The following is a 25,953-nucleotide window of genomic DNA, read 5'->3' as shown; positions in this document are numbered from 1 at the left end:
GAGTGATTTAGACGACTTAAATTGCCCTTTCGAGCTACATTTTTTTTTTTTACAAAACTTGGTATAGAAAAGATTTTGTAAATTGTTACTTACAATTAGATAACACGTATTTTGTATTCTCGGAAGTAAACAGAAAAAAATAAAAATTGTTATTTATCTCTTGTATATTCTAGATTTCATTAAATTTTAATATGTATATATACCTATTATATTTTTAAGTATAGTTTATAATAATAATTGCCGGATATTGCCTAGCATAAATTATAATATTTATTTATTCGCATCAATTTGTTACATTATTAAAAATTATTCGTCAATTAGTCAACGGGCAGATCGTTGCCAAGTCGCACTGTCTGCTTAATGCGTCGCATTTCAGTGATTCGATACATATTACTTTTTTTCCGAATACATTATTTTGTATTCCGATTGTATGATTCGATCGTTTATTTCGTGGATTTTTATTTGTATTCGATGATCGTTATTTTTTCCATATCGTCATGGCCTTCGCAGTAAAAAGCACAATCTGCTGCTACATTATTCTTTGCGATCCGCCACTCTTGCGATTCGTATGGCAAGCGTTAGTCTTGTAAATCTGTGAAATCTGTTCGCGCGCGCGCGCAGCGTTAATTCTATCACAACATTGAGTCCATCTAGATCAGAAATTCCCAAACCGAAGATGTCTTCGTACAAAAAGGAATTTTTAGATTCGAAGAAAGCAGTTTCTCGCGTGAAAAAATAAAATAAATGTTTTAAACAAATAAATACATTAGTAATGACAAATAAGTTCTTATATTTTCAGATTAAAAATAGAAGAACGCGACGCTCACAAGTGTGAGAACTCTGAACGATGTTTGAATAATAAACCGAATGCTGTAAAATGTTTTCGATAATTAATTATTGTTATTAGTTTACGCTATCCTGCAAAGATGAAAGACAATCGTTCAGTTTCTGTATATAATACAGAATACAGGTTCGTTGAAGCTCGAAATCCAGATCGAAAGTCTCTAAAAATCTGAGAAACGCATGAAGTGGAATTTCTTTTTAATATTAATTGAATTACATTCTGAAAGGGCTGCAGCACAATAATATACGTGCATAGAAACGTGACTTCTAAATGGAAAAAAAAAAAAAAAATGGAAAGACGAAATTATGTTGCAGGATGAAATTCTGCGTCGAATTTTTTTTACAGTCGTGTTTCTTCTATTCACGAAGAAATTAGTTCTTATATATATTTCTTTGGCTTTTTTGCGATTTTCGTTAAGATTCGCAAACAGCGTCCTGAGCATCCCAATCGATGAGAGACTCAGGACGACACCTTGTGCTCGAATGCGTTGCTTGGAAACGGAATACTGATTGCTAATGCTGATAAGTCGGAGTGAAGTACTGGGTGCCCGGAGGTGCTCGATAGCCCGGGTAGCTGCTGTTTAGGGCGTGTTGCGCGAAAAAACCGCTATAGTCCTTGTGCACTCGACGAGGCCTGAAAGCAGGGCCCTTTGCGAGCTCCATCCTGGCACGGTTCTCCGCCTCGACCTGGGCTTTCACGGATGCCGGTGGCCATTTCATATCTCCTCGCATATTGCCTGTTGTTGGAGCTTTCGTTGCTGCGGGTTGGGCCTGGTATACCATCGCTGGTGCCTGTAAATCAATAAAGCCAAGCCTACGTTCGGAAGGTTTCTTCTAGTATCGTCTTATCCTTGTTGTTCATTCTATGTTAAACAAGGGTAAGACTATACACGGAGGTACTCGGATGATATTTCCGAACGCAGTCCAAAGAGAAACCTGAAACTATACCCATCTCGGCCTTCTTCCTGTAAGACTGCGTTCGGAAATATCATCTAGGTTTTCCGAGTTTCATCTCATCCTTGTTATTCATTCAATGTTAAATAAGAATAAGATGATACAAGGAAGTACTCGTAATATTTCCGAACACAGTCCGATGCTTCTAATAATTGAGGGATTGGATTCTATAAGGGGATACGCATGGATTTCGCGGGATAAGTGTTGTCAGTAGGGCTAATTTTGGACATCGCTCTAATTTCAATTTTGACGACTGATTCTTGTTTCAAGATAATTTCATAGCGCATCTTTTTTGTCTTTAAATCAAATTTGTGATTTTTTTGTTTTCAAGATACAAATAAAAAAAGTAATTTTTTTAATGAAAAAATTTCAATAGATTTTTGATAATCAACTCGTCATATCTTAGCCAAATATGAATATTTTTCTTTGAAATTTTAACAGGATAAACTTTAAATCATAAAAATGAAAAGGTCAAGCCATGTTCAAAAAAAAAGATACTCAAAAATGTAAATCTTTTAATCTAATAATAATAATATATTAACACGAAAAGTAACTGTTGTATTATTAATTAAAGATGCCAGTTCAAATTGAACATACATAAAGTATATGTAACTTTCGGCCGATTTTCGAATCGCCTCCGCCTTCCGCTGTCCCCCTCACCACACCGCCCCGCGCGCAGATCAAATGTCGCTCGAGCATTGTGCGGTATTTGAACCGCGCGCGGTAAAATGTTTCGAAAACTTTTTATATGGTCTATATTTCAAGAAACATATTGAAGTTTATCCTGTTAAAATTTCAAAAAAAAAAAATTCATATTTATGACTGAGATATGGTGAATTGAACATAAAAATCTATTGAATTTTTTTTATTTAAAAAATTACTTTTTTTGTTTTTATAACTTGAAAACAAAAAAATTTACAAATTTGATTTACAGACCAAAAAGATGCACCATGAAATTTTCTATAAGAATCAGTCGTCAAAATTGAAATTAGAGCGATGTCCAAAATTAGCCCTGCTGATAATACTTATCCCGCGAAATCCACGCGTATCGCCCCTTATAGGATCCAACCCCTCAATTCTAACCCCCGTACACTAGCGACACCAACGTCCTGCATTTTCGAACTGCGGCTGCGGAAACTATGTACCACGTACCACGTTCATTCTTATGACATGCTGATAAAATTGTACCGTTAAAAGTGAACGTGGTTCATAAATTATGCATGCATGATGTAAAAAGAAAAAGGGCAATTATTTAGAATAACCCTCCCTCCCTTAAATCTTGATAAAAATAATATACTCATTCGACGCGTTTTCACTCAAAACAAAAGAATTTGTAAGAAAATTGCGGCGGTCGGCCTTGTGAACCGAGTTATTATAAGCGTTAAAATGCAAGACATAGATTAGAATATCTGTTATATCTCGACTTGATATGAGCGCTATGTGTGTACGTACTTTTATTTTCGTGCTTCAAAAACACAAAATATTACTGCTTTGAAAACACCCAAGTAAATACTATGAGGATAATATTTATAAAGCTCATTTTTATTGATTCTTGAAGTGCGGAAGTCAAATTATAATTACTGATATGCACTTATCTGAATCTTACGCGGAATTAGAAATACTGTCCTCATACTACGAATTCCAAATGGGTTTTTATTGCTTCTAAAACGACTATTCTCACACCCCACAGTCTTCATGGGTTAGGAATATTCCAAGCGGATATTGAGCGAGTTCAAGACGGCAAAGTGGCTAGGTACGCTTGCCGATAAGTAATAATTAATTATGTTCATTTGCTCAGCGAGCAGGCTAGCCGCCTTTATCAACTTGAACGTGCTCATAATGCCCATTGTTTAGGCTGTAACTTCTAGAATGTTATTTTTTCTTTGTTCGGAGCGGCTACACCGCCCCGAACGCAAGCATTACACTATGTCCATGTGACAGATTTCCTAATCTGAGTAGTCGTCAACTTTAACGCTTTCAATTTTTGCTACTTTCCTTATTTCGATACTATTGTAGTATTGTCGGGAAAAGCCAAAAAGTCAGCCAGTACTGTGGCTGTTTAAAGGTACTTTACTGTTGAGGTGCGGTGCCAGCGCGAAGATTAAAAAATTGTTTAAACATATTAAAAAGACCGGTAGTGTCACTAAAAACTTATCAGGAACTGTAGTACTCTTCGAATAGAGAAAAATAGCGTAACAAAAATTAATTATTTCAAAACTTGAGGTGCTAGCACTTTTTTTAAAATTTATTTAAAAATATTTAATCGTCGGAACTATTGTTACAATCGATCAGGAATTGTAGTACTCCTCGAGTACTGTAAGATTCCGTCAAGAAAATCGACTTTCTCGAATCTTGCGGTACCACGCGAAGTTAGCACCGCATATTTTTATTTTTTTTAAATTTTGGTCTAAACAACGGTACTATTAATAAGACCTATCAGGAACTGTAGAACTATTGCGGGTGCAAACAGTACTGTTATCAAAATTTCCGATTTTTGAAGTTGAGGTGTTAACTTCACAGAGACTAAAAGATATATATGCGTTGTTCAATCTCCTTGCACTCAATATGATATCATCTTGACTTTATTTTGGCTGTTCTTTTCGGATAGTGACGTAAAAATTGTATTGTATATTATTCTTTTATATTTATATGTATTTCGAAGTCGTGGATCAGATTAGAAACATTTAGATATTTTGAAACATTTAAATATTCAGGGATATTCTTAGAAGTTTCGAACAAGGTAGATGTAATCGATGCTGCCGGAATGACGACGACGTATATTTAACGACTGATATGCTGCCAAAGGCAGCTCTCGCTAGAAATCTCTCGCGAATATTCTCGCAAAAATATTGTATCGCATCGTACAACCCACGTCTGATATTAAACGCGACGTTTCGGAAACTCGCGTAATATTTTACCGCGTTATTCTTGGCCGGATGATAGTTGCACGCGAGTTGTAACATAATATCAAACGTAATGTAAGATATTATTCTCAAAAAGTGATTAAGAAGGTCTTTTTTCATTCTAAAAAAATCACTTGTTCTTAAAATAATTAAAGATTAATGCCAATCATATAATATACTATACTTCAACTCATTGTATTATAAATTTTATTTACTAATAAATATTACACGACTCTAAAGTTTTGATATATACAGATATAATACATCAATGATTTGTTTAAAATATTTATTTTATGAATTATATTTACAAATACTTATTAATAACTGCTTCTTTAATAAATGATAAAAAAACTAGGACATTTATTTTAAGTAATAAATAAGATAGTATTCTTATGATATTATTATGACTTTTGTATGAATACTCAGCTAAGGACACATAAAAATCAACAAAAAATTAAAATTACTTTGATTCTTAATGTCAATAAACAATTTTAAAATCATCATTTTGACTTTTATGACGATAAAATGAAGATATTTAATTTTCTCTTGATTTAGTGTGATAATAATTATTTTTAGATAATTATTCTTGGGTAATTATTTGGTGAAGACATTTAAGTAAGTTTCCTGTAAGCTTTCATTACTAAATTCTCACCTGCGAGATAGGCGGCTCAGGACGAAGGACGATAGTAGAGGGTGGTGCTTCGAACACCGCAGGGGTGGGTGTATAATAATTAGATAGATTATGCTGCTGCTGCTGCTGTTGCTGCTGTCTCTGCGGTGTCCGGTCGTACGGATCCTGGGGATGCTGCTGGAAAAATGCAAAGGACATAGTGATAAAGATCGCCCACTGTCGTGAGTGTGTCATACCCACGCGAAGACATTTACGATCGTACCAGTTGCTATTCTGCAAATCATCCTCGCTTGACTAAAATCGTCTCACGCCGCATATGATTCTGAGTACATGATTCTGAGTGCGAGAAACAGGGAGGAAGAGGAGCATGCATAACTAATAATATATCTCTCGCATAAACATCAACAGCGACGACGTTACATCCAAGATCGCAAGCGATTGCCACGTGCCATCGTTCCTTACCGCTCTCATCACCGGTTCCTCTCCCAAAATTGCGGAGGACTGACCATCAGCCACGTTTATACAAGCATCACTTACCTGCCAAGGCTGGGTTTGTTCAAAATTGCGGAGGACTGACCATCAGCCACGTTTATACAAGCATCACTTACCTGCCAAGGCTGGATTTGTTGTTGCTGTTGCTGTTGTTGGCTCGGAAATAGGGGATGCTGTTGAGAGAGTGGCGAGGTTGCCGGAGGTGTCACAGGCGCCCAGCTCCTGAGGTTCGTCTGCTGTTGTTGGAAGTATGAGGGCTGTCGCAGGAGCGTGCCGCCAGGACTAATCGGTGACGGGGACGACGGGACGGCGCTCTGTGTCGATGACCGTGCGACCGTCGAGGACGGTTGGGGTGACGGACCCGACGAGGGACTGCTCTGGTATGAGCCGAATTCACCGTACCCACGGGTCTTACCAGAGGAAAACAAATAATTTTGTAGGCTCGAGCGAATGCATGAAATAGTGTCTATCGTCTCAGAAAGGAGAGAGATGATGATATGCGAAGGTTTGCGAGAAATAATGCGATACCTATATCATTCTTATATATCTATAACGTATTATTTAAATCATTTTTTTCGATACTGAACGTTTCTCAAGTCATTAATGTTACTAACACTATTTGCACAATAAAAAATTAGAAGCTGATAATTTGAATAAATAGAATGGAAAGGAGATTTATGGAATTGATGTATAAAAAATGACCATCTGATAAGTGATAATAGTATCAAAGTAAAGAGATTATAATAGTTATCATTAAATCTCGAATTATCATTAAGAATTTAGATAAAAAAATATTTTTGTGTACAAGTAAAATTAATATATTTTTCCGAAAAAAAAATGTTGCTAAAGTATATTCAAATTAGTTAGATATAGAAAATAATGTTATTCAATTATCAAAATAATTATGTAGAACATTCAAACTGTACTAGTGAGGGTAGAAAATTGATTTTTTTAATTATAATCGAATTAATTCATATTGTTCTCGATTATTCAGATTAAAAATTTTCCAAAATCTGACCGTGATTCGCTCGAGCCAAGCATCGTCGGTTTTATCAAAAAGGATGTGCTCCAATTTGACAACAATCGTTTAATTTTTTTTGCTTCCTGCAAATAATTAATCGGTAGACCTGCCTCGACGACCGCAATGGGCGGATTTGCTCAAGAAATACGATATTCGGGTGCCGCTTCGTATAGTAAATTTTCTAACGATATCGATATTCACAATCGTGCACGAGTGTGAGTCAGAGATGGAACATGTCGTATCGATTTTTCGTTTAATAAAACAATAATGTATATTGATTATTATAATTGTTACAAAAGTTACAAAAATTTAAACAATATGAGAAATAGGAATTAAAGATCCAATTCTAGGCCTTGAATGCCTTTTTCGCAAGGAAATGCAAGAGATACGGGTTCGACTTCCGCGAAGGTAATATTTTTCGTAATAAGTAAATTTATTTACAGATTTTTATTATATTAAAAGAATTCTATTATATTAAAATCTCTCTAACAAATGCTTATTAAGCATCAAAATTTAATTGTGATATTATTTCGACAGTTTAGCTGTGTTTTTAAGTCTGATAAAATTTCGTGCAGTTAAAAAAATAATTACAAATATGATATATACACATATATATATATATATATGTAGTTATTTTTTAAATATATATATAAATTTATATATAGACTTATATATATATATATACACATATATTAAATCACATTATATTATGAGTAGCAAAGATCCAACTTAATCGTTATGGACCTTTGATTCCTATTTCTTACAAAATTTTATTTTATCCGTCATTAAACATAATATTTCAGTTGATTTTTTTTATTTGCAATATAATTATTCCAAGATTTAATGACAATTTTAAAAAATTACTTGAAATAAATTTCAATTTTATCAAAAAATACGCTAGCCAACATTGCTAACTTAACTTAGAAATTTGCGCTATATATTGCGTACTTGTTCTCCATCTCTGCTCCGAAAACTAATATGCGTACACAGAGAAGAACGAACGTGAACAATACATAAAAGAAACACGTAACATCGTTGCAGTCACTCTACACGCATGGCAAGATGCAGGAGAAGTTATCGCACTAAATGGAGATAAAAAATATTACGAAAAAAGAATGCAACAAGTAAACATTCAAAAGTATATCCGTGTCCTTTCGGAGATTCTTGAAAATGTTATGATCTAATTGCTTCATTATATGCTCGTCTATATCCTCATCTCCTCTATACGAAATGATGTTCTCTTTAAATTCTTTAAAGTGAGATTTCATTTTATTGAAGTGAAATTTACTTTAAAGTATTTAAAGAATTGCGCCAATAAAAGAAAAGACAGTAGACCTTTATGGATCAATATTTAATTTTGTATGTAATATTTTTGTAATAAATATTATATCATAATGCAATTAATTTTTTTCTTATCACAATATTTTATCATCATTTCACTTTCAGTGAATTAATTTGTATTGCTATTTAAAAAAAGTTGCAAATTTTGTTTATTACTGCCTCTTGTTTTATTGAAGCAGTGTGTAATGATGGAACAAAACGAACCTAATTTTTTAGCGCGAAACTATGTACACACGTATCTTATTATCTGTTATATTACCTTCGCTTGGACGGGAGCTTGTTCAATGTAGTCGAAGTCTTGATCCTCTGGAGGCGGTGGCCAAGCTACTCGTTTAAGACCTAAGATAATAATAGAGTTTTGTATAGACAAAGATTCGTTTGGCAAAGATCCGTTTTATGAGATTTCTTAAGTTTATGATCACAATATATCTGTATTAATTAATTAGATTTAGATAAATTTGCTTGGATTATTACATGCACAGATATTATGTTTTATGTTAAAGTCTCTTTAAAAATAAGACTCTAACATTAAAAGTATTAAGCGATTATTATTGACTATTTCTATATTTTAAATAATTAAAATTTTATTTCTTGTGTATATAAAAGATAAGATTCTGAAATTTTTTGACTTTCCAATAATTATGTCCTTTGAAATATTTGGTTTTTTATTACTTTCTTTATTTTCCCATAAGCAATAATTTATTCGCTTGGTGTTTATTTAAGAGTAAGAAACGTTAAGACTTCTAGTGTTAAACGAGAAAGTAAAAATAGTATTTTTGACGTAAATTAATGTAAATTTGAGAAAAAATTGATATCGTACTACCAAATTTCTCATTCTAAAATTGTAAAGCAAGATTGATTTCGATAAATAGACGATAAAAAAAGTCACTCATTTATCTGTCATGTCACTGACGTCGTCAATCACCAATATCGCGTATATTTATTTAATCGTGATTTTTTATTGTCATCGGACCATCGTCATCGATTTTCATCAATGACACACTTGATCCAACTTTATTCACACAAAAATTTTAATTTAATTGTATTACGCAGCTCTCGTATTATACGTATATTATCGATCGCGCGCACCGCGAGCATGTCGCCGGGCTGCTGAATATTACTATATCCATATGGGGTCGTGCATCGTTATATATATATATATATATATATATGTATATATATATATACATATATGGTATATATATAATCGCGCAAAATACGAACGTATGTTTCCTGGGAATTAATAAATCCACCTGGATTCTGTGCGTCCACATACCGATACGATTCCCAGCGAACTCGCTGATTCAGCCGCCACAGCGATCAAGAACACGACTCTGCCAAAACGGATACCCGCCAACTACTAACGTTATGCAAAGTTACCTGTACCTTTCATTATCGCGGAAACTAGCTAGCTACCGATTTTAGAACTTTTCTGGTGACCAGCCAAAGAGTGGGGCTTGACATTGTGCCCGATTAGAGTGGGAGCGTCCTTTTCTTTTAAGTCTATAATATATATATGAAATTTAACTTAATTTAATTCGCCACTGTTTTTACTAAATATATTATTTATTTTATACTAAAATGATAGTTAATTTTGATACTATATCGTGTCAATTTGATTCTGTATGTGTATAGTTCAAATACTATACTACTGTATAGTGTCAAAAATAACTATTGTTTTAGTATAAAATAATGATATAATTGAGCAGTGGCGACTTACAATTATGTTAAATAAGTTAAATTTGACACTAGATTTAACAGTATTGAAAAGAATTATTAAAAACATCTCGAGAGATCTGTACATATCGTAGACGATTTAATAATCTATACGCTCTTTAACAGTCTATAAGCTTTAAGGCTTTAAGCTATATCCTTAACCGGACGCGCCGTGGCATTGCGAGTGCAAAATTTGTTTTTCTGAAAAATCATTGATAATGCAACATTTTTTTTTATGTTACCGACCTCATCTCAACTATAATTAGATAGCGCAATTGTCATATTTCTCTTGTTAATTAATTAGCCTTTAGCATCTACTCTAAAATTAGTAACGCCCAGTTTTACAACTCATGGTTACCTCTTAACCGAAGTTTAATTTATTCCTTATCTACCTTAGATCCAGTTTTACACCGCATGGTTAACTCTTAATAGAGGTTTAACTTATTTTTATCTTTTTTTTTTCAATTCTAGAATTAGAAAGAAACAAGAAATAAGTTAAACTTCGGTTATTATAGCGACATTAGAATACAATAATTCTCTGCTCTAATTGAGGTCAACTTTTGGGAGGCGAATCAATGCGGCGTATTTCACAAAAAGAGTCTTTCTCGAAAACAATGTATACGGTGTTTGGTGGACTGAGGTGCTCGTGTATTTTGCGAAAACACGTTGTTAATCTGGTGAACTCGCGCCTTTGAACTGTGGCCAAAGAATAATGGTTATGTCATGCTAAATCGAAAACGTGTTGCCAATGATAGCGACATTAACTCAAAGAGCTGATGTTGCCCTAGACTAGGTGATTTATGACTGATAATATTTGTATCTGTGACTCATCATCGTTCTTAAAGCTCTAAGGGGAATCTAAAGTCGTCTATTTAATCAATTATTTTTTAAATAAGTATGTATATATATTAAAATGCATATGAAATTATATATATACAATGACTCATAAATATCGTATATTCGTATGTGTATAATTAATTGACCTTAATGGAACAATAAAACAGATGAGTTTAAGATCCCTTAAGGCTCAGACAATACACTTTATTGCATGAATTGTACGCGTTTGAATAAAACAGATCGACCTAAAGCCAATATTTGTTTTTACACGATATCAATTTTCCTATAGAAAAAAAAAGAAAATCATTGTAGCTTGTGGTAACTGGACTAGATTTTAGCTATTGTATTGGTTGCAATGCTGCATTGTTAACATCGCAATCAATACAATAGCAAGATACTGATCCAACTAGCAATCCAGCAGGAAAACAAGCGTATTATCGGTTTAATTATAATATACTATTATTATATACTATTATAATTAAACTTAGACATATATATTATTAAACTTGGACATATAATTAAATTGTGGACATAAAAAAATATTATGATCTTTCTAATCTTAAATTACACTTTTTAGGAATATGTAAATTTTGAAGAGACAATTCTTTACTTACCGGGTTGATCACCGCGCTGTCTCATTTCTTCTTCTTCGAGCATACGTAGAACCGCGCTGTTCTGCAAGTTCGCTGGTTTGGCCAACTGACTGAAGTCGATCCTGAAAGGATCGAGAGAGAGATATTTCTATAAGCTCGGCTTGCTAATAGTATTTTGAATGCTGTTCATAAAACTACAAAAAAATTTTACTAATATTGAATCAAAAAGCAATGCACCTATATATTATATGTTAACATAATACGGATATTATTTGCAATCCAAATTAAATTAAATAGATATTATATACATATATATTTATATATATAATAATAATCTACAAATATACATAATACGTGTGTTTTGAGATTCACAAATGTGTTATATCCGAGCTCCTTGAGATTATGATAAAAAAGACAACCAAATTTGTTCGTTATATACAGTGTGACCATCGACATTTAGAATGGACTGCTGGCAGTAATGGGGATAGAAAGAGTGTAACCTCGACCACTGCTATCAGTAGTCCATTCTAGGGGGTTGATTCTGTAATTCATGTGAAATCCGTGAAAATAAAAGAAAAATTGTAAGTAATTTTTTAATCTATTTTATTAATGAATGAAGTTTTAATTTTACAAATGTTATACTTATAATAAATGGTATAAAGAAAAATTTATAATGAAACTTTTGCACTTGACGTTAAGTTCCAACGCGCGGATTAAAAAGTGGTTTAAACATATTAAACGATGAATACTATGGTGAAAACCTGCATAAGTTTTTGAAACTGTTGTAGAACTGTCACAAAAAGATCGAAGAGTCAGCTATGTAATTGATGTTTAGAGGTTCTTTGCTCTTGACGTGCGGTACCATCGCATGGTTTAAAAAGCTGTTTAATGATCATATTAAACGATTAGTACTTCGGTCGAAACCTGCGTAAATCTTTCAAATTATTGTAGAACTTTCGGAAAAAGCCGAAATCTGCCAGGACTGTCTTTCTAGATGTAATTTACTCTTGACATTCGGTGTCAGCGTTTGAATTAAAAAATTGTTTAAACATATTTAAAAGGCCGGTAGTGTCACTAAAACTTATCAAGAGCTGTATAACTTTTTACAATACAAAAAAAAAACGGCGAAATAAAGATTAATTATTTTGAAAACTGAGAGACTAGCTCTTATACTAAAAATTTATTTAAAAATATTTAATGGTTGGTACTACTCAGGATTCAGGAACTGTAGAACTATTGAGGGTGCAAGCAGAACTGTTATCAAAATTTTCAATTTTTGATAATGAGGTGCTAACTTCACAGAGACAGAACTGGCGCGGATCTACGGTCCATCAAACGCAAAACTAACAGTACCAAGACGAGACGCAGTGGTGCGAGCCATCGCGTCGGTTCCGCGCAGGCTGTTTATTTCCAAACGGCCGAAGATTCAGTCCGCCGAAAATAACTGAACGGAATCGACGCCGACGGCTGATTCATGCAATCGGCGTCGTCGCGCGAACCAATTGACATCGGCCGATACACAAACGATTGCATGACGTGAACCACTAGCTGATGATTGACGCAAGGTGGTCGCCGGGCCCAAGTTCAAATTCGCCACGTGGTTTCGCTTGTCTGTCATCCAAGTCAATTGACGATTCACTTGCGGGATCTGAATTATTTCGGAATAGGTCAAGGGTATTTAGGTTGAAGTGAAGACTTTATAGCAGAATTTCATCGCGGTTTTATCAAAATCCTATTACGAGGGAAAAAAGACACATGCATATACTATTTCTTTGTTTACATGGTAATAAAATTCGGGGAATGTCAGGAGAAAGTGAATATGCACGCTCGTACACGCACACCACTTAATTATTATGCAAACCTTCACTGTCTTTCAAAGTAATTCCTTCTAGAGACAATACACTGTCGATAATGTTCGTGCAGATGCGGAAACTTCATGAACGTGTGTAAGCTGAATAAATATTGTCAGTAATATATTGTCTCTAGGAGGGGACTAAGTAATTTGGACAATAAGATCATTTATGTTAATTAAGTAATGTTTATTTTCTCATAACATTTACTAAACTTTATTGCTATACCACTAGTTCTAACTTACAGTTTCACTTTATAATCTTAATTATATTAAGATTACCTTATTTATTCTTTTATTTGGCACAACTTACCCGACTGCACCGTTAGCCAAAACTTGAGTTTGTCTATCCAGAGTTTCCTGTATCGCCTGAGGCGAATACAAATTGATAGGAGAGTTGAACTGTTTGTTTACAAATCTCGCTTTCTGCGTAGTCATGTTGGTGCCTTAATTAATCTCTCGCGTTTATACTGTAACAAAAGAATATAATTGTAAAAAGGAAACGATACACAAGATGCCTAATATTTTAGAAGCCTAGGTTTTAGTGTCTATATTTATTAAAAAGTAATTTGGTATTAATTATTAGATACTAAAATTTATGTAATACATCCAAACTTTAAATAGAAAATGAAAAGAGAGCATCTATAATTGATGTTAAATTTTTTTTCGGTAAAGAGATTGTCAACAATGTTAAATCATATTAAATATATAATAAAACAATAGGAGTAATAATATATAAAACTACTTATTAAATAGTCGTGAAGAATTATGATCATTAACTTGTCATGATGCGATAGAGACGAATTTACGTGACAAACCGAGCAATTCTCTGCTTTGACATGTATACTTCAATTTAATTATTTACTCTACTCGATCGTAAGTTGTATGAACCTGAAGAGCAAAAACAATTTTGGTAAGTGGGCCACGAGCTATCGTTCAACATCATTCAGTGATTGCGTTTGGCTATTCAATTCCGTGAGATGCAATCAACGGATTCTATGGCTTATTAGAAAGTGTGTATTAAATTTCTGGTCTCGTGCCAAGAAATTCGTGTAGGGACGCACACGTTGAAAGATAGCGCGTTCAATGTGGACAAAAGAGAGAAAGATAAGCCGTATTTCTTGTCCATAATATATACACACAGAGAAAAAGATATAGTAACAATTATATGTTTAAGTTTTAAAGTAAATAATATCCGAAAAAAATAATATCATAAAAATAAAAAGTTCAAGCCATGTTCAAAAAAGGAGATACTTAAAAATTCAAACCTTTTTATCTAATAATAATAATTACCATGAAAAGTAACTGATATATTATTATAATTAAAGATGCCAGTACAAAGTGAACATACATAAAGTGTATGTAACTTTCGGCCGATTTTCGAATCGCCTCCGCCTTCCACTGTCCCCCTCACTAATTGAAAATAATAGATCTTTGAGCTTCATGGACTTTTTTTTAACAGTTGAAGATAATAAAATCATTATAGATTGGTTCCATAAAAAAACTTTTTCAGGCAGATACCTATCTTTTTTTCCAATCATTCTATTTCTCACAAAATTGTCTGTTTGCAATTTAGTAGACAGAGCAATCCTTCTCTCTCATCCCACTTTTCATAAAAAAAAAAACATGGAATTAGGGATAAATATACTTCTACAAAATTGCTGTCCTCTATCTCTAATCTTCAACTGCATAAATAAAAGAATTAAAAAAATGATACATGGTAAATTAAACACACAAAATGTTGACAATATGAGTTCTGACAATCAGAACAATAATAGTAATAAGTAAAATTATTTGTTGTACCATACATACCTAAAGTTTCTTAATCAATTACTCCATTTTTTAATAAATCAATCTTCACAATCAGCTATGGAATTTTGAGTTCTTTATTTTCTTTCATCAAAGTCCAATTAAAGACGAATTAAATGATTCTCAAGAACCATTGTGGCAAAATTTTTCTTCAAGGCTCCCTGTTCAATCAAGATCGCGAACGCTTTTTTAAATAGGACTATGTACGCCCACTCTTTTCTTGATACTTGATATTTGCTATAAATGTCTTGTTTCTTTTTTTTAAGAGACAAATCGAATACGTTTTATTAAATACTTCTCCTCGTAGAATTGCAACAATCTATTTTTAAAGCATTTTCCTTGCAATCTCATACGCGTTTCACATTTTATTCATAACTTGGAATGTATTTATATCCTCTAGTCATAAACACGAAAGTGCTGTTCTCGTGTTTCTTCTTTTTCGCTAAGTATCTCATATAATTTAATTGTAAGATACTTTTATGCAAAATCGTACTTGCGACAATAAATTTTCAAAACAATTGCACGTGTTATACCGTTATTCTTATTTCCCAAAGAAATTGACAATAAATGTTTGTCATATTTTTATAAATTAAATTTAATCCTGCTGAGAAGCTTCTAAGAATGCTTGTTTATTATTTTAACAGCAATTACATCACATTTTATTTAATTTAAAAAACAAATCTTCAAAAAGTGAACAATGAGCAGCGCGTTTTCCTCTTTTTTCATTCGATTACGTTCGATTAGTACCTGGATAAAATACAGACCTAATTGAACATCCGAAAATCTCAGATTCTCATTGACGCGTCCCTGTTGGGCGGCCACCGGTGCCTACTGCGGTTATTTTTGCCTACAAAATTCCTCCGAATATATCTACACATCGTCCGCAAAATCTCTACTTCTTCCCCCTCCTATAGTTTTTGGAGCACGTTTCTCGCGGGTCGTATTGAATTACATTAAAATTTGTACGCTGCGATAAAAAAAATGACCGACATCGATGTCGATCTAACAATAACACGTATTAACCGATGCTCTCATCAATCAATGCCAAGCTTGTTGACGAATTCCTCGCAGTGTTTTTTTCTTGTTAATAAGAATCACGTAAATTGCCACGCGAGTTTTGAAATAAACACCGAAGGATTGATTGGTCATATCTTTCGTCGAAATAAACTTTAATATTCAAATTCTAATCGATAGAATTTTGAGAATTAGAAAAAGATAAACAGTAATAGCACGATCGGACGCACAGAATGCATTGATGCGTATTAAAGCCGTCATACAAATTGATCGACGTAAAGATATGTATTTAATATATATAAATATAAAACCAGATTATAAATTATTTTTCTAATTTTTAGAACTGGAAACAAGAGTTAATTGAACCGAAATTTAAATATTAAGTTACACTGATAGAGAAAAAATGACTATGAAAAAAATGTCTGATTGAATTAATTGGAATACTGATTGAAAATAAGCGAATCAAAATTATTAAATTTTGGTTGAGATAACCGAACTTCTGATTGATATAATCTTTTAATTCGTCCATTTTTAATAAGATATTTTTTAAATGTGAAATCTGCAGCCTTAAATATTAAAATCGCTAAATGTTGAGATTGTTGAAAGATTTAAATTTAACGTTGTGCAAACTGCATAAACGCTTAAAGCAAAGTTTTTTCTCGCAAATTTGTGAAAATGCACAGGGGATAACTGCTTTCCTTGTCTGCCGGAATCCACGAGAACCAACTGATTTTCTTTACATAACTCGCATCTATTCCAAGCTGCGGCATTTGGACGACGCGACGGCAGATTTTGCTCAACCGCGTCGAAATCCACTTCGACCAGTTTTTCACTTTGCGCGTACACTATGCCAGATTCCAGAAAAAATCGTATGTTAATACGCGCGATATAATAGTAATAATATAGATTCCTCGAGATTCTCGATCATTCCTCATGGAGGAGTAAGTATGGATCAATAAACGCCGATATTTGACCGCTATTATAAGATATTAAATAAATTATGATAACGCGCTGTATATGATTCCTTAGAAATGAAATTGAAGGACTTGCTGCAACAAAGTAAATGATATAATTTAATGTATATTGATATATAATATGATAATATTAATGTTACATGGAACTGAACCACATAGCCAAACATATGATACTGCACATTTTTTTAATCATTTTAAATTTAGAGTTAATTTACTCTGTTTTTATAAAATGTAGGTCAGTTATTTGTTACATGAGGCCCTTTAATTATAATAAAAATTATAATTAATGTTAAATAATTATAAATAACAGTTTAATTGACTTTGTATACTTCAGATTTTTCTAATTATTCTGTTACATTCAGTTTCATCAAGATTTTTAATTATAATTCTGATAAAACTGATTTAAATTTAGCTTCTTAAATAATTTACTATAAAACTATCAAAATCTACATTATGAAAAAAATATTCTAAATTTTATTAAATTTTTTTATTTAAATAGTACTAACTAAATATTCACTAAAACAAAGATAAGTTTATTTTGAACTATTAATTTCATATTTAACATTTAACAAAAAATTTAATTTAACATTTTTTTATTAAGCAAATATTTATTTATCGTAAATAGATATTTAGTCGGCACTCAAATAAATTTGTATTAAAATTTAATACACTTTTACACCTTTAGTTTCGTAATAAAACCGATTTAATAGTCACTCGTTAATTTAATCCACTTTCTCGCAGAGTTTCAAACAAATTTCGTGAAAAGATAAATTTTGCGCATTTTGCGGGATTGATTCGTCGGTATGACGCGTGACGTATCGCCTATTTTTGGCCGATTGTTTCAACGGCAGGATGCATATAACAATTTTTGGCCCGTTCGATGTGTTGTGACGAATTCACATGCGATGGTTTAAAGCGCAATGTGAATAGACAGGATGTCGCGTTGAGAGAGCGTTGTCGTGTAAATTTCAATCACCATCTTCATCTGCAAGTCGCGGCATACTGATAGAATATGTATTGATGGGACATCACACAGGTTATTTAGCTAAACGCGTGCGCGCGCGAATTTGCCTCTTACAATTAGACAATACATCTTGCTGACTCATCCGTAGTTTAATTCGAGAATGACTGAAGCGATATAAACAATTTCTTCATGATATAAATAATCACTGTGCTTTATATACTTCATTTACTAGTGTTTATAACGTACTGCTTGATTTTAAGAATTAATTATGTAAAGATAATATTTATATTAATACTTATATATTAATTAGGTAAAGATATAATTTATATATGAAGATATATTACGTGCGAAATATAATATAATTAGAGTCATAAATTATCGAAAAACTGAAGAAAAAAAGGAGCCAGCAATTAAATCAATCTCATTGTAGATCATTATTAGAAGAATTAATCATTTCTGTTGACGATTAAATAGTTAATGCCAAGATGGTAATTAAGTCGATTACCTTGCCAGTTACTTTGCAATAATAGAAAGAGAGAAAGGCAGTATGATCGATCAATCTCAAAGGATTTATGGAAAAGAGAGAGAATATATAATAAATCATTGAGTTTTTTTTCCAAACTATAATTGTATAAGCTGCTAATTACATGTGTTATAAAAAAATATAGACGTTTATTCATTTATTCGTTCGAGATTTTCTGTTTATTTTTTGATACCCTCAAGTTTCCATATTTTGAATTTCTACATCATTTAATTGTTTTTTTTTTTCCACGCCTATATACAATTCTGCCACATTTTTCAATGAATTGTTTACACTTCTCTCTGCATCACCTGCGTTTCGATTTCTTTTTTACGTTTTCGTTTCGTTCTAATGTCTCTTCCATTTGTTTCCTCGCGATTTTCTGTTTCATCTGATCTCCCGTATCTTTATTTTCCACGTGATTGATTACGAAGATTTCAACGTGAATCAACAAGAAACGCCGCACTTACCTTCGCGCTGAATGTACGTGGAGCACGCGGGTTCTCCTCGGGTGGCGAAACACACTGGATCCTCGAAAAAGCGAAAGCACCGGAGAGCCGTAGAAGACAACTGTCGTCGGTCCCCTCCATCACCCGGAACTGCCGAAATCATGTACGATTCCCTCGACACCTTCCTCCGCCGCGGTTATTTTCGATCCCCGAGATGCTCTGTTTCTCTCCCTCTTTAATGCTCGTTGTATTCGGTGGATCTCTCGAGCTCTCTTTTTTTTTTAAGCACTTTATTGAATCCTCTTTTACATTTTCGCGAGTAATAAAATTCCATTCGTGGCGAAGATACATTCTTTACTTTTAAGCCCCAGGTGTAGTTTTCGAAGGAATGGCAGAAGCACAACATCTGAAACTTCATATTTTAGCGACACAAATTATATTGCTTCTGTTGTGAAAGTAGCGACTGATTTTGCTCGTCGTAAAGGGTACTTTACTTTAAAGTCTAATGTTTGCAGTTCAATTAGAGATTATTTCTTGATCAATATAAATATTAACTCTTTTCTTTAATAGCACAAATTAATTAATATAAAATGAGTATTACTCAGATCTCTTGCTTATTTTGTTTTTTTTTCTTATGGTTCTGTCAACTTGATGTTAAGCTAATTTAGTCACGCGTTTCTTTTACATAACATATAATACAAAATTGTTTTTGTAGCACAAATTAGCACAAAATGAGCACTAAATAGATCAAAAGATTTTTTTTCGATTTTGCTTATTTATTCCTGATGTCTTGATAAAGATATACGTTTGGTTATCTTCTCTATGCACCCCGTTATTCGCTATATATTTTGTATAATTTGAAAATTAGGCTTTGAACAAAATTTTGGCAAAGGAAAAATCGTTTTAAAATTAGATTATAGGAATATGACATTTTAAGGAGAAACGTTATTTTGAATCACTCTGTATATGTCACTAAAGGTGTTTTCCGTTTCTCGCATAATGCCCATAATGCACGTCAATTGTCTTTGTTTAACACGTGGTGAGCAACAAGAATAAATGATACATTTGCGCATCATGCATGAAATGGAACGCATCCTAAGTTATACGTGAAAAGTTACATCTTTAATATTTTTTCTCTGTTTGTTGGAGCGTGTGTAAAGTTAGAACCCCAACTTTGAAATTCCGTAGTTCTGAGTTGATTAATATTTTTTTTAAGTTTAGTTATTTTTCAAAAATGTTTTTTATGTATCAGGAACTCTAGGTATTCGCAAAATGAAGCTATTAAGCCGCTCAGAACTATTCGATCTCGAAATTCGATGAGAAGTTAGCACCCCATTTTTTGAAAATTGTTTAGAAATGGTTATTTAATGGAGTACAGTAGTGCTGAGTAGTGCTGTAGTACAGTAGTGCCTCAAAATACTCCTAGTGCTCAGTAGTACTTATTTCTACAAGGGATTAAAACATCCATTTATATATTCAAAGATATTTTAAGTTTCATTTCCGAAACAGGTTCATAACAAGTGCCGATAGCTTTTCCGCTTGAAAACATTACAAAATAAAATTGTTAAATATATGTACAATTCATTTAGTTCCCAATTTTTTATGTGTTATAAACAATAAAAATTAATTATTTTTTAAACCGAATGAGACAATACCACAGCGGTCTAAGCTGGATCACGGGTGCTTCTAAATAATTGAGTGTGAATTTATATACTACGTATATGTAATTCTTCGATTGCGCGCCGAAATTTTTTCAGACTTGAAACGTAACACTAATAAACTATATACTACCGCAGTAATATCTATACCGAGTTAAATTGACTAATAACGATAATTTAACGATTATTGATGCTGTTTACGCATTTTACATCAATCTTAATAATGTTAAATAACCTATTAAAAACTGTAAATAATTAATTTTGTTATTGCGAAAAATTATCGCAGAAATAATGTTACACATTAAAAAGCAAAACAAAGGCAAAAAGATACGGATAGTCTAGACTAGACGACTCTTACATTGCGGTTATCTATTAAAAAAAGTATAAAACAAATAAATATAGTTTCCACTGCCCTAATAATAATTCTACAATATGTTCTTTGTTTCCTGTTTCTTGCTTTTTGTCTCTTGCCCATTCTTGCCTTTTGACCAAAAGGCAAGAGATAAACAGCAAGAAACAGGAGCACATTGTAGAATATTACCATTCGAGTCCGTCTGTCACCATTATAACACTTGCGCTTAACAGAATCAGACGAACAAGTAATGATGTTTTCGTACGTTTTGTTAAGTAAGAAATTCAATTTGAATTTCCAAATAAATATAATTAATTGACGTAATTGACAATCTACATTTAATTGACTTATATTTTTATCTTATCCTTTGACTATATCTTTGTATTATACCGACAACAGTGAATTTCTCAATTTAGACACAATTTCTACATTCACAGAAAAACAGGAAAATCATTTCTCTTCAAAGAAATTGTCATACCAGTACAATACCACGCCACGTCGCTTTGATCGTAAGATAATGCGTTTATCTCGATCGTTGACATCGAAACATCTTTATAAATCGCTGAAGAAGGACCTGTGAGTTTCGAAACGTTCGATATATTATTTTATACTTTTATATATTTTTATTTTATGTTGTTTCTTAGTAATATCGTAAACTAAAAATTTACAATATTAATTTAGCAATGAAAAAAAATCCCTTGGCACAAAATTTGATTTTCTAGAGATACTGTTTACGTGCAGAACTTAAAAAATTTCTGAGAAATGACTAATTCGCATCACGCGGAATAACTCGTACATTAAAATCACCTGACCGCTATATGATTCTTACAATTTCACGTGCAATTTTTTCAGCGTTGGATTACTATCCCGTTTATCGGGACAGTCTATTTTTCCCGCCGAAGAGAGGCTGGGCGCAGGGGGCCCCGCCAGGGCATATATTTCCCGCGGCTGGGAAGAATACGAGAGATCAATAATCGTAATCGCCCTTACCGACTTTCGCGCTCACGGCAACGGCAAAACCCATTTATTCGATTTTATACTTCCGACGTTTCTCCTCCGGCGGTGTTTCTACTGATTTCTGCCGTCATTCGACAGGCTTTAGAGTTTCCTTTTTTTTTTTTTCGTTCGCGCTCTCGTGCTCGCCCGGATCGCGCATCTCTCTCTCGCGTAGCGCGCGCGCGTCCGATCATATACCTATACGTGAAGTTTCGTCTGTCGAAACGCGTAGCGCTGCAGTCTGCCATCGCGCCCGCCATTGAGGACGACCGCCATTATAGATTCCGTTGTGTGTGACCGAGTCCGTTGGCCGATTGCGGCTTCTCCGTTGCGTTTTTCATCGTTACGGCGTTATACGCTCCGATCGTACACTTGGCTGCTGCAAATTCGAAAAAGGAGAGAGCGCAGAAGGCGGATTGATCGAGCGTGGGAAGGTGGGAAAGAGAGTATCGGAGTAGAGAATAGATAGGATCCAACGAAGTGTGGACACCCACGGCTGGAAAGGGCGCACGATGAAAACGTACAGCAGGAAAAAGGGCGACAGCTCGAGCAACGTGATCATCCATGTCAACGAGCTGTGTCGGCTCTGCCTGGCGAAGGAGGAGGAGATGGTGCCGATCTACGACGACGAGACTGTGCCGATGCCGCTGCGGATACTCTCCTGCGTCAATATCGAGGTGGGTCGGGGAGAGGAGAAGAACGAGAGTTCTTCGCGCGGAATCCGATGACGCAGACCACTGGTCGAGCAATAACGTCGTCGTCGTCGTCGTCGTTGCCACGTTCGGGGGATAATCAGCGACCGGGCGGAGAGCTCAGAGCTGCTCAGTGAAAAATAGGAATCTAGTTTATCTCTTCGCGCACACGGCGTCTTCTCGAATTATCTCCCCTCTTCGCCGCGTTCTTCGATTGGCGTATATGACACACACATACACAACGCGCGCAATCGCGGTCCACGATATAGCTACGTCACACCGTGCCGCTCGACGTATACATGTGTACGTAAATGCATACACGCGATGGCTGTACAGGCAATCGATGTTGCATGCGGCTTCGCAAGTACTGGGTACCGGCCTTACCGAGTTATCGACGAACTCTCGCCACACAGCGGTATCCCTTTCACGCGCGCTTCCTTATTACAGAGACCTAGAACCGGCATGGTGGGACAAGTCCATTTACTCTACGGATTTATAGAGATCTGTAATGTTAGGACGCGTCGGACTTGTACCGTCCAGATGTAATTTACAACAGAGCTTCTTTAAACTCGTATATACGTGCACTTGGTGAACGAACGGCGAACGCAAAAGTTTGTATTATTTTTTATGTAAAAGTTTGCTATTAAATTGCTATGTGCAACGAACGTCGAATCTAATCGAATGCTAGTATTATGTACAATCGAGAAAAAGAATAAACTGTTCACAAACAACGAATGTTCGCGAATATTCGCGTTCGCTGTTCGTTCGTTAAATGAATGCGCGGCTAATGGGGAATCGTAACTCTTCTCAAGACGCGTCGTCCTCTTCGAGCGGCGACTTCTCTCGATGGCACATGAACTTCAAAAGAGACTCGAGCTTCTTCACATTCCGATTTGATATGTTCGACTGTTGGAGAAAGAATTTTGTTAAATTTTGATTGTTACTAAATTCTTTGAAGTGTTCTCAAGATTATTCTCTTAAAGTTATTTTCGGTTTTACGCTTTAATATCTTATTTGCTTATCATTTTCATAATATAATAATTTTAAAATACACTTAATAATAAAATAATTTCTAAATGTTTGTACAATAAAAAAATTTATATTTTGTATCGTTTATTCATTATATTCGTTACAATAATGATACTCGATGAAATTTATTACATAAACATTTAGAAATTATTTTATGAGAATAATATTTAGATATAAGGAAGTAATGTGTATAGGGATGAACGAAAAACAAAGTTTTACTCACACTCTCTTTAAGGAGAAATTATAATAAAAAAACTATTACAACTCTTAATATTATTAAAATTTATAATTTGTAATGTAATGCTACAAATATCAATCGTCACGTTAATTTTGGATTTCTTTATTTATTGACTCAGGTATTTTATTGTTTTGATGTATATATGATAATTACTTGCGCGCGCGCGCGCACACACACACACGCACGCACACACACATACACACACGCGCGCGCGCGCGAGACAGATAGAGGATTATTAAATCTATAACGTCAAATTTAATCTAATGTGAATCGCCACTATTCCTACTAAATATATCGTTATTTTATACTAAAACCAAAATTTCCAGTTTAGTACCAAAATTACGGAAACGTCTGTGTTAAAAAAAATATATATATAATATAAACAATATTTATTAAAAACTATAGTAATAATAATAATAATAAATATTTATTAAACAAAATATTGAGTTATCAAAACGTGGCCTGGAGTGCAATGGTATACTGCACCGATCAGTACTGATTACAAGTCAAGATGACCAACCTCATTATTTAGTGCAATGTCGCCAAATTTTATTCATAATATAATTTAGTCTTTGCAACAGTATAACTTCCTTTTTAAAGAAGTAATGCTGATACTTATTAATATATTATATGTATATAATGTATTACACGTAGTATACTTCTAATTCTACTAATAAAAAAAAAATTAGAAATGCAAATTTAGGTTGATACTGGAAATCAACAGAGCTTCTTTACCTCATTTTATGAATTAATTTCTTCAAAATTAGTTAATAATTTTATTAGAAGTAAGTAGCAAACTGAAAATCAAATATGACAGTAGCGTTAAAAATCATATTTTGTAATTTAATAATAACTATTTAATTATTTTGAAATTTATTGAATGTAGATGGTCATTTGACTAGCTAGGTGCTGACATACATCTTTAATTATTAGTTAAGCTCCATTAATTTTATTAATATATAACAATTCAAGTTAATAAACTGAAGATCTTGATATCAATGTTTTAGGTTTTTGAGCAAGATGGCCTGCCTAATATGATATGTCATCCCTGCAAATATCAGTTGGAAAAATCCTATCAGTTTAGAAAGAAGTGCCAGGCTGCAGACACCAAGCTTAGAAAGCATATGAAGTTGATACAACAATTGACTGGACAGGATGAAGAAGGCGAGAACCAGGATAGCAGTAAGGACGAGTCTCAAGAATCAACGGGAAAATCCAAACAAGTTAAGCAACTGTTAGCTGATTTGGTTTCAACGGAAGGCAACAGTGGTCAGATGGATGGAGATCCTATCGAGGTGACAGAGGAGGAACTTGTTGGCGGCTACATTCTGGGTGTGTTATTGTTAAGAAGTTTATTTCATTACATTGCAGTCATGAATAGGTTAAACTTGATTTCTAAGAGAGGCCTTTGTTTTAAACTGTATAGGTGCTTTCCTTACAGAACCTGTGTAAAAATTTAAAAAAAGTCTCCTCTTGAAAAAAGTTAACAGGTTTCCAAGAAATATTATATTTTTGAATGCCGCTTTTAATCAATTAAGTTCAGCCGCCTCTCCAGCATCGCCTTAATATCTTTAATAGGAAATGATTAAAAAATGTTTATAAATATTTATCAGTTAAGAAAATGGTGTCTTTAGGAGTTAAACACAAGATTTTTGATCACCCTGTGTTTGGCTCTTAAGGTCACCATTTTCTTGACTGATTTATATTATTAGAGCCTTATCCTACTTTAATTTTTAATATAAATATTTTGTTCATATATATGTATCATTGTTAATTGACAAGCAGGAATGACTTCTGAAAATCCAGAGATGGAGGAAAATATCTCAGAGGATCCGGAGAACATCACGCTGGTACCTGCTGAGGAACGAATGGCGAAGGCACGCTGTACAATAAGAACAACGCGTATCAAACAGGAGCAAGAATCTGATGACGAGACGGAAGAGATGCAGCGAGGAATAGGGAACGATCACAAGAATGTTTACATGATGGAAGTCACTAGCGACAACGCCAATCAGCCCGATTCATTGAAGTTACAGCCTATGGGTGACACAATCGGTAAGGAATTCTACGATATCTAA

At 33.7% G+C, this 25,953-nt stretch overlaps 2 protein-coding genes across 6 annotated transcripts in view; one reads left to right on the top strand and one right to left on the bottom strand.

Annotated features, from left to right (window-relative positions):
• Positions 1-481: 481 nt before the first annotated feature.
• On the bottom strand, positions 482-19,028 carry LOC108776339 (mediator of RNA polymerase II transcription subunit 15). 5 transcript variants are annotated; one of them, XM_018542939.1, is made up of 8 exons: positions 18,932-19,028; positions 13,494-13,650; positions 11,353-11,453; positions 8,445-8,524; positions 5,966-6,233; positions 5,869-5,888; positions 5,353-5,508; positions 482-1,635 (listed from the first exon to the last, which is right to left on the bottom strand). In XM_018542939.1, exons 2-8 carry the CDS (start codon positions 13,616-13,618, stop codon positions 1,357-1,359), a joined length of 1,029 nt encoding a protein of 342 aa, XP_018398441.1. In that variant the 5' UTR covers positions 13,619-13,650; positions 18,932-19,028; the 3' UTR covers positions 482-1,356. The 5 variants fall into 5 exon arrangements, with proteins under 5 accessions (XP_018398441.1, XP_018398442.1, XP_018398438.1 ...); XM_018542940.1 differs by having other exon boundaries at positions 5,353-5,505; XM_018542936.1 differs by lacking the exon at positions 5,869-5,888 and having other exon boundaries at positions 5,940-6,233.
• A 3,166-nt stretch (positions 19,029-22,194) lies between these two features.
• The window catches only part of LOC108776313 (zinc finger protein 248), a 5,852-nt gene continuing 2,093 nt past the window's right edge, over positions 22,195-25,953 (top strand). Inside the window, exons 1-3 of the mRNA XM_018542894.1 lie at positions 22,195-22,593; positions 24,883-25,207; positions 25,661-25,930. Of these exons, the coding sequence (XP_018398396.1) occupies positions 22,429-22,593; positions 24,883-25,207; positions 25,661-25,930 (760 nt within the window). The 5' untranslated portion in view covers positions 22,195-22,428. The remainder of the gene's footprint in view (positions 22,594-24,882; positions 25,208-25,660; positions 25,931-25,953) is intronic.

The sequence above is a fragment of the Cyphomyrmex costatus genome, unplaced genomic scaffold (assembly GCF_001594065.2).
Source record: "Cyphomyrmex costatus isolate MS0001 unplaced genomic scaffold, Ccosl1.0 scaffold35, whole genome shotgun sequence".
In the NCBI taxonomy this organism is placed as follows: domain Eukaryota; kingdom Metazoa; phylum Arthropoda; class Insecta; order Hymenoptera; family Formicidae; genus Cyphomyrmex; species Cyphomyrmex costatus.
The sequence above is the reverse complement of the archived record's forward strand: the minus strand, read 5'-3'. Positions and strand labels throughout refer to the sequence as shown.